Raw genomic sequence first — 13527 nt, forward strand, 5'->3', positions numbered from 1 at the left:
CGTTCTGTACCATCACTCATTCATATATCTTTATGAACATATTCTTTATCCCTTTACACTTGTGTGTATAAAGTAGTTGTTGTGGAATTGTTCGGTTAGATTACTTGTCGGTTATTACTGCATTGTCGGAACTAGAAGCACAAGCATTTCGCTACACTCGCATTAACATCTGCTAACCACGTACGTGTATGTGACAAATAAGATTTGATTTGATTTGAGTTGGTTTCCAATTCTTTCGACCTAAAAGAAAAATCTATGCATTTGTATTGAATAAAGCTTAGTTAAACTAAAGATTATATATTAGACGTTATTGGGCTTTCCATGTGTATATTGTTTATGCAAATCAAGCCTATCTGAACAGTAGCAGCATTCTTAAGGTCAGAGCTAAATAACGGTCCTGGTGGTTCATGGCGTCCTTTAGAAAACACATATAGCCCTTCAATAGAGCCGTGGCCTTTAGCCACGACAGTCCACCGTAATGGTCAATTATTCTACAGACGAGGCTGTAACGTAGCGAGGTATGACAGCAGGTGACCTTTCCAATAGCAATCAGCCACAACATTAGAAATATATTTTCTAGAAATTATCTCACAACACACAGATACACCTGTTTTGTTATTATGGGAATTTTGTTGGAAAATAAAACTGAGTTTTTACGGAACACTGACTATGATTACAGAATGAGGTTAAGTCTGACTATGATTACAGAATGAGGTTTAGTCTGACTATGATTACAGAATGAGGTCTAGTCTGACTATGATCACAAAATTAGGTCTAGTCTGTCTGTGATTACAGAACGAGGTTAAGTCTGTCTGTGATTACAGAATGAGGTCTAGTCTGACTATGATTACAGAATGAGGTTTAGTCTGACTATGATTACAGAATGAGGTCTAGTCTGACTATGATCACAAAATTAGGTCTAGTCTGTCTGTGATTACAGAATGAGGTCTTCATAGACCTTTTCATTATTTAAAATAGCAGTAATCTAGATTCTTAACACACAGGTGGAATATGAAAATATTCCCCCAACAAAGGATACAATATAAGAGTGGAGGCTGTCATACAATTATCTCCCAGGGCAGTTAGGTAATTTCACATTATGGCAAAACATTTTCTGTTTTTCACGAGAAGTGACTGAAAGGGTTCTACATGGAACCCAAAATGGTTCTACTGTGAAACAAAAGGGTTCTACTGTGAAACAAAAGGGTTCTACTGTGAAACAAAAGGCTTCTACTGTGAAACAAAAGGGTTCTACTTAAGCCAAGAAGGGTTCTTTAAAGGGTTCTCCAATGTGGATAGCCAAATTGGTTTGCTGCCAACATAGAAATATAATTACCCTAAAGGGAAGCACCTGTTCAAGTCAATGTTCAGTGATGGGTGGATGGGCGGCCATATTGAGTAATTCAATTTCTATGACTGTCAAAGCTACCTTATGTGATGACTGATTTGACTGTTTGCTACTATCAACTCCTTACAACTACACATTTTAAGTCATATCAAGTAAGATAGAAAATAAATTGTCATCAATGTCAAATCCCACCAAATGGAAACATATTTAATGTGTGTGATAAGGATTAGCCCCTTTTTTTCAATTTTTGCCTAAAATGTCCTACCCAAATCTAACTTCCTGTAGCTCAGGCCCTGGATCAAGGATATGCATATTCTTGGTACCATTTGAATGGAAACACTTTGGAGTTTATGGAAATGTGAAAGGAATGTAGTAGAATACAACACAATAGATCTAGTAAGAGATAATACAAATAAAAAAACAACCATTCTTTTGTATTTTCTTTGTACCATCATCTTTGAAATGCAAGATAAAGGCCATAATGTATTATTCCAGCCCAGGTGCAATTTACATTTTGGTCACTAGATGGCAGAAGTGTATGTGCAAAGTTTTAGACTGATCCAATGAACTATTGCGTTTCTGTTCAATATTTTGTATCAAGACTGCCCAAATGCTGCCTACGTTAGCTCAACCTCATGCTAATCGCATTAGCCTACGTTAGCTCAACTTCATGCTAATCGCATTAGCCTACGTTAGCTCAACCTCATGCTAATCACATTAGCCTACGTTAGCTCAACCTCATGCCAATCACATTAGCCTACGTTAGCTCACTGTCCCATGGAAGGGACACTGATCCCGAAGAAGTTTTAACATAGTGTGACCAACTGGGTTCAAACACGGGTCTCCTACACGAGAAAAGAGGATCAGGTCAGGAGCTCCAGAGCCAACAACACAACACTGCAGGTCTCAGTCTGGCTCTAACCCAACCTCTGCTACAACAGTCTGATTATGAACCATAGAGTATACTGTTGGATTTAGAAAGCATAGAGTTGTCTCACACATTCCTCCATCATCATCAGCAGCAGCAGCAGAAGCCATGGGTGAACTCACTCTCTCAGACATGTTGGGTGTGATTTCTCTTAGCTAACAGATTTACGGCAACAGCATAGCACCCAATCCATAATACAATTTTAGCCGAAAGCCAAATATACTCCTTCTCTGAGTCCTGACTGTGACATATTTGAATTTTTTGTTTTTTTTGTTTTTTTGCTATGTAGTCTAATGTGACTTAGGTCTGCATGGAGCAACACCCAACCATCTCCAACAACTGCCTGTAACAAACAAACATCAGGACTTTGGGATTTATGCGTTCACTCTCTAGCCTCCGGAAGAAAGAGAATGAAAGAGCAGCAGGCTAGGAATGAGTCTCAAATCGCATCCTATTCCCTACATAGTGCACTACTTTTGTCCAAAGCCCCTGAGCCATGGTCAAAGAATAGCCTGTCTTTTGGGACTCAGGCTAGCAGAGCTAATTAAATAGCCTCTGGCTTTTCCCCTGGGTGTTGTAGCTTTAAAGCCGGGTAAACAATTAGACGGTGGTAGGCCACAGAGGACCTCAGGTTCCTTTTGTGGACCAGGAGCCAGCATGCATCCCAAATGGTACCCTATACCCTACACAGTACACTATTTTTGACCAGAGTCCACCCTATACCCTACATAGTACACTACTTTTGACCAGAGCCCACCCTATACCCTACATAATACACTACTTTTGACCAGAGCCCACCCTATACCCTACATAGTGCACTATTGTTGACCAGAGTCCACCCTATACCCTACATAGTACACTACTTTTGACCAGAGTCCACCCTATACCCTACATAGTACACTACTTTTGACCAGAGTCCACCCTATGCAGAGAAAATGGTGCCACCTGCGACTCAGACTCAGTCGGATCATTACACGAAACATTGTTCTCACCAGCCCTATGAACACTAAAGATTTATTGAAGGCATTCTCTTTAGTTTCACCTCCCCACATCCCTTATTCCATTTCTTTCTCAAATAGCATTCAGAGAGTGAGAGACAAAAAGAGAGAGACAGACATAGAGAGAGAAAGACAGAGACAGCGAGAGAGAGAGAGAGAGAGAGAGAGAGAGAGAGAGAGAGAGAGAGAAAGAGAGAGAGACAGACAGAAAGAGAGAGAGAGAAAGACAGAGACAGACAGACAGACAGACAGACAGACAGACAGACAGACAGACAGACAGACAGACAGACAGACAGACAGACAGACAGACAGACAGACAGACAGACAGACAGACAGACAGACAGACAGACAGACAGACAGACAGACAGGGGAGAGACAGACAGGGGAGAGACAGACAGGGGAGAGACAGACAGGGGGAGAGACAGACAGACAGGGGAGAGACAGACAGACAGACAGACAGACAGACAGACAGACAGACAGACAGACAGACAGACAGACAGACAGACAGACAGACAGACAGACAGACAGACAGACAGACAGACAGGGGGAGAGACAGGGGGAGAGACAGGGGAGAGACAGGGGGAGAGAGAGAGAGAGAGGGAGAGAGAGAGAGAGAGAGGGAGAGAGAGAGAGGGAGAGACAAGGTGAGAGAGAGATAGAGAGATAGAGAGAGGAGAGGGAGAGAGAAAGAGAGAGGGAGAGAGAAAGAGAGATAGATAGAGAGAAAGAAAGAGACAGACAGAAAGAGAGAGAGAGAGAGAGAGAGAGAGAGAGAGAGAGAGAGAGAGAGAGAGAGAGAGAGAGAGAGAGAGAGAGACACTAGGACTTGGAGGAAAGGCATCCGGATCAATTCCACTGAGCGTAGAGGGAGAAAAAGAGTGGAACATTTGTTCTGCGTGAGGAGGTTGTGCAATCTGCAGCAGTTTTAGTTGCTTGCTCTACTAACTCTACTGATACGTCTCCCCCAAGGAGACTAGACACTAAGGCCTGGGCCATCCCAGCCCATCCCAACTCAACCCAGTTCATCCCAACCCATCCCATCCTCGCACATCCCATCCCATCTCAACCCATTCCATCCTAGCCCATCCAATCCCAGCCCCTCCAAACCAATCCCATCCCATCCCATCCCAGCCCCTCCAAACCAATCCCATCCCATCCCATCCCAGCCCCTCCAAACCCATCCCATGCTTTATTTGTCCTGCTCTGAGCTCTCTGAGACCCTTATATATGTTGACATTATGGTTGGAGAAATTAAATGATGACAATGAGGTAGGAAGGATCTGTCATCAGGGCCTGTTTGAATTCCATACTATGTAACTGAGTGCCTCCAGATACATAGAGAGTCAACCTATTGTTTCTATAACTGCAAGTCAGTCCTTGACTGTATTTGACTGTACAGACAGGGATTTCCATCAGAGGACACATTGATCTGATACCTGTTATTTACTGGGTACAGGCTGGTTGAATCAACGTTGAATTGACATCAGTACCCAGTGGGTTGGGTCTGTTTCTATGATCTTATTTTTATAAAAACAATAATTTAACAGTTATCTAACTAGGCAAGTCAATTAAGAGCAAATTCTTATTTACAATGATGGCCTACCAAAAGGCAAAAGGCCTCCTGCAGGGACGAGGATTGGGATTAAAAATAAATACAATAGAAATATAGGACAAAACTAGCACCCTATATCACAACTCTACTATCTGTCTCCATGTTGATCTACTGTCCTTCTGTCTCCATGTCCTTCTGTCTCCATGTTGGTCTACTGTCCTTCTGTCTCCATGTTGGTCTTACTGTCCTTCTATCTCCATGTTGGTCTTACTGTCCTTCTGTCTCCATGTTGGTCTTACTGTCCTTCTGTCTCCATGTTGGTCTTACTGTCCTTCTATCTCCATGTCCTTCTGTTTCCATGTTGGTCTACTGCCCTTCCTCCATGTTGGTCTGTCCTTCTGTCATGTTGGTCTCCATGTTGGTCTACTCCTTCTGTCTCCATGTTGGTCTACTGTCTCCATGTTGGTCTACTGGTCTACTGTCCTTCTGTCTCCATGTCCTTCTTCTGTCTCCATGTTGGTCTACTGTCCTTCTGTCTCCATGTTGGTCTACTGTCCTTCTGTCTCCATGTTGGTCTACTGTCCTTCTGTCTCCATGTTGGTCTATGTTGGTCTCCATGTCCTTCTGTCTCCATGTTAGTCTACTGTCCTTCTGTCTCCATGTTGGTCTACTGTCCTTCTGTCTCCATGTCCTTCTGTCTCCATGTTGGTCTACTGTCCTTCTGTCTCCATGTCCTTCTGTCTCCATGTTGGTCTACTGTCCTTCTGTCTCCATGTTGGTCTACTGTCCTTCTGTCTCCATGTTCTTCTACTGTCCTTCTGTCTTCATGTTGGTCTACTGTCCTTCTGTCTCCATGTCCTTCTGTCTCCATGTTAGTCTACTGTTCTTCTGTCTCCATGTCCTTCTGTCTCCATGTTGGTCTACTGTCCTTCTGTCTCCATGTCCTTCTGTCTCCATGTTGGTCTACTGTCCTTCTGTCTCCGTGTTGGTCTACTGTCCTTCTGTCTCCATGTTGGTCCTGTCCTTCTGTCTCCATGTTGGTCTACTGTCCTTCTGTCTCCATGTTGGTCTACTGTCCTTCTGTCTCCATGTTGGTCTACTGTCCTTCTGTCTCCATGTTGGTCTACTGTCCTTCTGTCTCCATGTTGGTCTACTGTCCTTCTGTCTCCATGTTGGTCTCCATGTCCTTCTGTCTCCATGTTGGTCTACTGTCCTTCTGTCTCCATGTTGGTCTACTGTCATTCCATCTACATGTTGATATACTGTCCTTCAAACAACATATATTTCACCTCATTGTCTTTTTATAGATATCCTAGACCTCTTGATCTACTATCTTGATAAATAATCGACAAACAACTGATTATTTTATAATACCTAATAGATATGTATTCTTTCCAATAATGAGTTTGAATGATGACCCCTTGAAGACACGAAAACATCTGAACAGTAGATATGAAGCCCATCTGAACTGAGTTTTGAATAGAGATTAAGTTCGATGAGGCAGATAAATATTATTCTAAATATTCAGGTCGAGGAGGCACTGCTTGTAATTCCAGAAGGAAACCGTTGGACACACTGCATATTAAGGCCATCGTTATTTAAATTAAATCACAATCTTGGAGGCATAGTTATGCAAGTCAAAATACTGTTGAAAATAAAAATGATTCAGTGTATCCTCACGTTAACTTCAAAACATCAATATCAACAGAAAGACATGTACTTTGTGTGGAAGGGTTTTTACATGGAAAAGGTAAACACATTTGGACTCACCATTGTTGTTTCAGCGATGGACCCAAAACTGTTAATAAAAATGTTGCACGTTACGTTTACAGGGGGACCTGTGAAAGAATGAAAAATAAAAATGATTATTTTCTTATTTACAGAACTGTGAAACAAAAACCCCTCCTTGCAGACAGAAAATGTACAGAAAACGTACAGAAAACACAGTCCTGCCACCTTGATTATACTGAAAACACAGTCCTGCCACCTTGATGATACTGAAAACACAGTCCTGCCACCTTGATTATACTGAAAACACAGTCCTGCCACCTTGATTATACTGAAAACACAGTCCTGCCACCTTGATTATACTGAAAACACAGTCCTGCCACCTTGATTATACTGAAAACACAGTCCTGCCACCTTGATTATACTGAAAACACAGTCCTGCCACCTTGATTATACTGAAAACACAGTCCTGCCACCTTGATTATACTGAAAACACAGTCCTGCCACCTTGATTATACTGAAAACACAGTCCTGCCACCTTGATTATACTGAAAACACAGTCCTGCCACCTTGATTATACTGAAAACACAGTCCTGCCACCTCCTGATTATACTGAAAACACAGTCCTGCCACCTTGATTATACTGAAAACACAGTCCTGCCACCTTGATTATACTGAAAACACAGTCCTGCCACCTTGATTATACTGAAAACACAGTCCTGCCACCTTGATTATACTGAAAACACAGTCCTGCCACCTTGATTATACTGAAAACACAGTCCTGCCACCTTGATTATACTGAAAACACAGTCCTGCCACCTTGATTATACTGAAAACACAGTCCTGCCACCTTGATTATACTGAAAACACAGTCCTGCCACCTTGATTATACTGAAAACACAGTCCTGCCACCTTGATGATACTGAAAACACAGTCCTGCCACCTTGATTATACTGAAAACACAGTCCTGCCACCTTGATTATACTGAAAACACAGTCCTGCCACCTTGATTATACTGAAAACACAGTCCTGCCACCTTGATGATACTGGAAACACAGTCCTGCCACCTTGATTATACTGGAAACACAGTCCTGCCACCTTGATTATACTGAAAACACAGTCCTGCCACCTTGATTATACTGAAAACACAGTCCTGCCACCTTGATTATACTGAAAACACAGTCCTGCCACCTTGATTATACTGAAAACACAGTCCTGCCACCTTGATTATACTGAAAACACAGTCCTGCCACCTTGATTATACTGATACAGTCCTGCCACCTTGATGATACTGAAAACACAGTCCTGCCACCTTGATTATACTGAAAACACAGTCCTGCCACCTTGATTATACTGAAAACACAGTCCTGCCACCTTGATTATACTGAAAACACAGTCCTGCCACCTTGATGATACTGGAAACACAGTCCTGCCACCTTGATTATACTGAAAACACAGTCCTTCCTCAATATGAATCATGTTAAGTAGTATATTGTGGAACACATAATATAATAGAATATAATAAAATATGCCATTTAGCAGATGCTTTTTTCCAAAGCGATTTCGTCTTTGTCGGTTGCGATCCTGGGAATCTTCAGAGGGCCACAACGGAATTCCCCCTAAGCCTGTAATATCACGTTGTAAACACACAGCGCTCCATGTTGACTGAGAGATTCTGAGAGTATCTCCACCCCCCCCCACACCCCCCAAAAATGCAACGATCCTCAGAGACGCTCCTAGGTTGTTTCCAGACAGTGCCGAGTTCAGAACGAACAACACAGGGCTGAAGCGTGTCCGTTGAAGGCTGTATTACCTGCTTTTACAAACATAAATATGATTACCCAGTGCCCGATGACAAAAGTTCACTTTCAATGGGCTCAAAGGAGAAAGAACAGCAATGGGAACAAGTCTAGCCCCCATCCACCCCCTCAGGAAATGACAGATATTGGCTTTATGCGGTAAATCACGGTACCAAACCCCTCCTTAGGCGGTACCAAACCCCTCCTTAGGCGGTACCAAACCCCTCCTTAGGCGGTACCAAACCCCTCCTTAGGTGGTACCAAACCCCTCCTTAGGCGGTACCAAACCCCTCCTCATCGTCTGTACCTTCTACACAGAGCCGGAAAGACAACCCTTTTTTGGTAAATTAAAGGATTCTACTTATTGTTTACATCAAAAAAAGAGTACATCACTTTTACTTTATTTTACAGTACATCAAATTCATGGGTCACAAAGGTATGGCAATATATATATATATGATACAGTATAATTGGACATAGTCACATGTCACAACAGGACTACATTCCCTGAACATTTAAGGTCACATCCTGTACACTTTAGCACAAACAAACTCCGAGTTTAAGTTGACAAGCTTCCTCTAATACAGATGCCTGGTGGCTACAGTGAACTGAAGGCCTGGTGGCACAGACACACACACACACACACACACACACACACACACACACACACACACACACACACACACACACACACACACACACACAGACACACACACACACACACACACACACACACACACACACACACAGACACAGAGACACACACACACACACACACACACACACACACACACACACACACACACACACACACACACACACACACACACACACACACACACAGACACACACACACACACACACACACACACACACACACACACACACACACACACACACACACACACACACACACACACACACACACACACACACACACACACACACAAACCTCAGGAGGTGGAGATGCAGAGGAAATCAGCAGGTTTTTACCCTGGAGCAAATATCTTGTTTTTTATGTACATCATCAAATTAAATTATTATCAATAAAGTAATCACAGGACAAAATAAGTAAAGAAAATAAATCAATAAGTAAATCAATAAGTAAGTCTAGTTTTATAGCATGAATGCTCGTGACAAACATAAGCCTGTAATCAACAATCAGCATTAATGATCACACATTAAAACGTTCTAAGATTTAAAACGTTTCACACTGAAAAGAGGAGGAAAGAGGAGGAGGAAAGAGGAGGGAAGAGGAGGAGGAAAGAGGAGGAAAGAGGGGAAAAGAGGGGAAAAGAGGGGAAAAGAGGAGGCGGAATGAGGAGGAAAGAGGGGAAAAGAGGAGGAAAGAGGGGAAAAGAGGAGGAAAGAGGGGAAAAGAGGAGGAAAGAGGAGGAGAAAAGAGGAGGAAAGAGGAGGAAAGAGGAAAGAGGAGGAGAAAAGAGGAGGAAAGAGGAGGAGAAAAGAGGAGGAGGAAAGAGGAGGAGGAAAGAGGAGGAAAGAGGAGGAAAGAGGAGGAGAAAAGAGGAGGAAAGAAGAGGAGGAAAGAGGAGGCAAAGAGGGGAGAAGAGGAGATGAAAAGAGTTGGAAAGAGTGGAAATGAAGAGGTGAAAATAGGAAGAGAAAAAAGGAGGAGAAAAGAGGAGGAGAAAAGAGGAGGAAAGAGGAGGAGAAAAGAGGAGGAGAAAAGAAGAAAGAGGAGGAGGAAAAGAGGAGGAAAGAGGAGGAGGAAAGAGGAGGAGAAAAGAGGAGGAAAGAGGAGGAGAAAAGAGGAGGAAAGAGGAAGAAGAGGAGGAAAGAGGAGGAGGAAAGAGGAGGCAAAGAGGGGAGAAGAGGAGATTAAAAGATTTGGAAAGAGTGGAAATGAAGAGGTGAAAATAGGAAGAGAAAAAGGAGGAGAAAAGAGGAGGAGAAAAGAGGAGGAAAGAGGAGGAGGAAAGAGGAGGAGAAAAGAGGAGGAAAGAGGAGGAGGAAAGAGGAGGAGAAAAGAGGAGGAAAGAGGAGGGGAAAAGAAAAGAGGAGGAAAGAAGGAAAAAGAGGAGGAAAGAGGAGGAGGAAAGAGGAGGAAGAGGAGAAAAAGAGGAGGAGAAAAGAGGAAAGAGGAGGGGAGAAAGAGGAGGAAAGACGAGGAGAAAAGAGGGAGGAAAGAGGAGGAGGAAAGAGGAGGAAGAGGAGAAAAGAGGAGGAGAAAAGAGGAAAGAGGAGGAGAAAAGAGGAGGAAAGAGGAGGAGGAAAGAGGAGGTAAGAGGAGGAGAAAAGAGGAAAGAGGAGGAGAAAAGAGGAGGAAAGAGGAGGAGAAAAGAGGAAAGAGAAGGAAAGAGGAGGAAAGAGGAGGAGAAAAGAGGAGGCAAAGAGGGGAGAAGAGGAGATGAAAAGAGTTGGAAAGAATGGAAATGAAGAGGTGAAAATAGGAAGAGAAAAAGAGGAGAAAAGAGGAGGAGAAAAGAGGAGGAAGAGGAGGAGGAAAGAGGAGGAAAGAGGAGGAGGAAAGAGGAGGAAGGAGGAGGAGAAAGGAGGAGAAAAGAGGAAAGAGGAGGAGAAAAGAGGAGGAAAGAGAAGGAGAAAAGAGGAAAGAGGAGGAAAGAGGAGGAAAGATGAGGAGAAAAGAGGAAAGAGGAGGAGAAAAGAGGAGGAAAGAGGAGGAGAAAAGAGGAAAGAGGAGGAGAAAATAGGAAAGAGTAGGAGAAAAGAGGAGGAAAGAGGAGAAAAGAGGAGGAGAAAAGAGGAAAGAGGAGGAGAAAATAGGAAAGAGGAGGAGAAAAGAGGAGGAAAGAGGAGGAGAAAATAGGAAAGAGGAGGAGAAAAGAGGAGGAAGGAGGAGGAGAAAAGAGGAAAGAGAGGAAAGAGGAGGAAAGAGGAGGAGAAAAGAGGAGGCAAAGAGGGAGAAGAGGAGATGAAAAGAGTTGGAAAGAATGGAAATGAAGAGGTGAAAATAGGAAGAGAAAAAAGGAGGAGAAAAGAGGAGGAGAAAAGAGGAGGAAAGAGGAGGAGAAAAGAGGAGGAAAGAGGAGGAGGAAAGAGGAGGAAGAGGAGAAAAGAGGAGGAGAAAAGAGGAAAGAGGAGGAGAAAAGAGGAGGAAAGAGGAGGAGGAAAGAAGAGGAGAAAAAGAGGAAAGAGGAGGAGAAAAGAGGAAAGAGAAAAAGAGGAGGAAAGAGGAGGAAAAAGGAGGAAAGAGGAGGAGAAAAGAGGAGGCAAAGAGGGGAGAAGAGGAGATGAAAAGAGTTGGAAAGAATGGAAATGAAGAGGTGAAAATAGGAAGAGAAAAAAGGAGGAGAAAAGAGGAGGAGAAAAGGAGAGGAGGAAAGAGGAGGAAAGAGGAGGAGAAAAGAGGAAAGAGGAGGAGAAAAGAGGAGGAAAGAGGAGGAGGAAAGAGGAGGAAGGAGGAGGAGAAAAGAGGAGAAAAGAGGAAAGAAAGAGGAGAAAAAGAGGAGGAAAGAGGAGGAGAAAAGAGGAAAGAGGAGGAGGAAAGAGGAGGAAAGAGGAGGAAAGAGGAGGAGAAAAGAGGAAAGAGGAGGAGAAAAGAGGAGGAAAGAGGAGGAGAAAAGAGGAAAGAGGAGGAGAAAAGAGGAGGAAAGAGGAGGAGAAAAGAGGAAAGAGAAGGAGAAAATAGGAAAGAGAAGGAAAGAGGAGGAAAGAGGAGGAGAAAAGAGGAGGCAAAGAGGGGAGAAGAGGAGATGAAAAGAGTTGGAAAGAATGGAAATGAAGAGGTGAAAATAGGAAGAGAAAAAAGGAGGAGAAAAGAGGAGGAGAAAAGAGGAGGAAAGAAGAGGAGGAAAGAGGAGGAGAAAAGAGGAAAGAGGAGGGGAAAAGAGGAGGAAAGAGGAGGAGAAAAGAGGAGGAAAGAGGAGGAGGAAAGAGGAGGAGAGGAGGAGAAAAGAGAGGAGAAAAGAGGAAAGAGGAGGAGAAAAGAGGAGGAAAGAGGAGGAGAAAAGAGGAGGAAAGAGGAGGAGGAAAGAGGAGGAAGAGGAAAAAGAGGAGGAGAAAAGAGGAAAGAGGAGGAGAAAAGAGGAGGAAAGAGAGGAGGAAAGAGGAGGAAGAGGAGGAGAAAAGAGGAAAGAGGAGGAGAAAAGAGGAGGAAAGAGGAGGAGAAAAGAGGAAAGAGAAGAAAGGAGAGGAAAGAGGAGAGAAAAGAGGAGGCAAAGAGGGGAGAAGAGGAGATGAAAAGAGTTGGAAAGAATGGAAATGAAGAGGTGAAAATAGGAAGAAAAAAGGAGGAGAAAAGAGGAGGAGAAAAAGAGGAGGAAAGAGGAGGAGGAAAGAGGAGGAAAGAGGAGGAGGAAAGAGGAGGAAGGAGGAGGAGAAAAGAGGAGAAAAGAGGAAAGAGGAGGAGAAAAGAGGAGGAAAGAGAAGAAAAGAGGAAAAAGAGGAGAAAAAGAGGAGGAAAAGAGGAGGAAAGATGAGGAGAAAAGAGGAAAGAGGAGGAAAAAGAGGAGAAAAGAGGAGGAGAAAAGAGGAAAGAGGAGGAGAAAAGAAAAGAGGAGGAGAAAAGAGGAGGAGAAAAGAGGAGAAAAGAGGAGGTGAAAAGAGGAAAGAGGAGGAGAAAATAGGAAAGAGGAGGAGAAAAGAGGAGGAAAGAGGAGGAGAAAAGAGGAGGAAGGAGGAGGAGAAAAGAGGAAAGAGGAGGAAAGAGGAGGAAAGAGGAGGAGAAAAGAGGAGGCAAAGAGGGGAGAAGAGGAGATGAAAAGAGTTGGAAAGAATGGAAATGAAGAGGTGAAAATAGGAAGAGAAAAAGGAGGAGAAAAGAGGAGGAGAAAAAAGAGGAGGAAAGAGGAGGAGAAAAGAGGAGGAAAGAGGAGGAGGAAAGAGGAGGAAGAGGAGAAAAGAGGAGGAGAAAAGAGGAAAGAGGAGGAGAAAAGAGGAGGAAAGAGGAGGAGGAAAGAAGAGGAGAAAAGAGGAAAGAGGAGGAGAAAAGAGAGGAAAGAGGAGGAAAAAGAGAGGAAAGAGAAGGAAAGAGGAGGAAAGAGGAGGAGAAAAGAGGAAAGAGGAGGAGGAAAGAGGAGGCAAAGAGGGGAGAAGAGGAGATGAAAAGAGTTGGAAAGAATGGAAATGAAGAGGTGAAAATAGGAAGAGAAAAAAGGAGGAGAAAAGAGGAGGAGAAAAGAGGAGGAAAGAGGAGGAAAGAGGAGGAGAAAAGAGGAAAGAGGAGGAAAAAGAGGAGGAAAGAGGAGGAGGAA

At 43.4% G+C, this 13527-nt stretch overlaps 1 protein-coding gene across 1 annotated transcript in view; it reads right to left on the reverse strand.

Moving 5' to 3' along the window:
- Positions 1-13527, reverse strand: part of glra1 (glycine receptor, alpha 1) — a 117013-nt gene that overhangs the window by 57074 nt on the left and 46412 nt on the right. Inside the window, exon 5 of the mRNA XM_042326078.1 lies at positions 6597-6664. Within this exon, the coding sequence (XP_042182012.1) occupies positions 6597-6664 (68 nt within the window). The remainder of the gene's footprint in view (positions 1-6596; positions 6665-13527) is intronic.

The sequence above is a fragment of the Oncorhynchus tshawytscha genome, linkage group LG08, assembly GCF_018296145.1.
Source record: "Oncorhynchus tshawytscha isolate Ot180627B linkage group LG08, Otsh_v2.0, whole genome shotgun sequence".
NCBI lineage: Eukaryota > Metazoa > Chordata > Actinopteri > Salmoniformes > Salmonidae > Oncorhynchus > Oncorhynchus tshawytscha.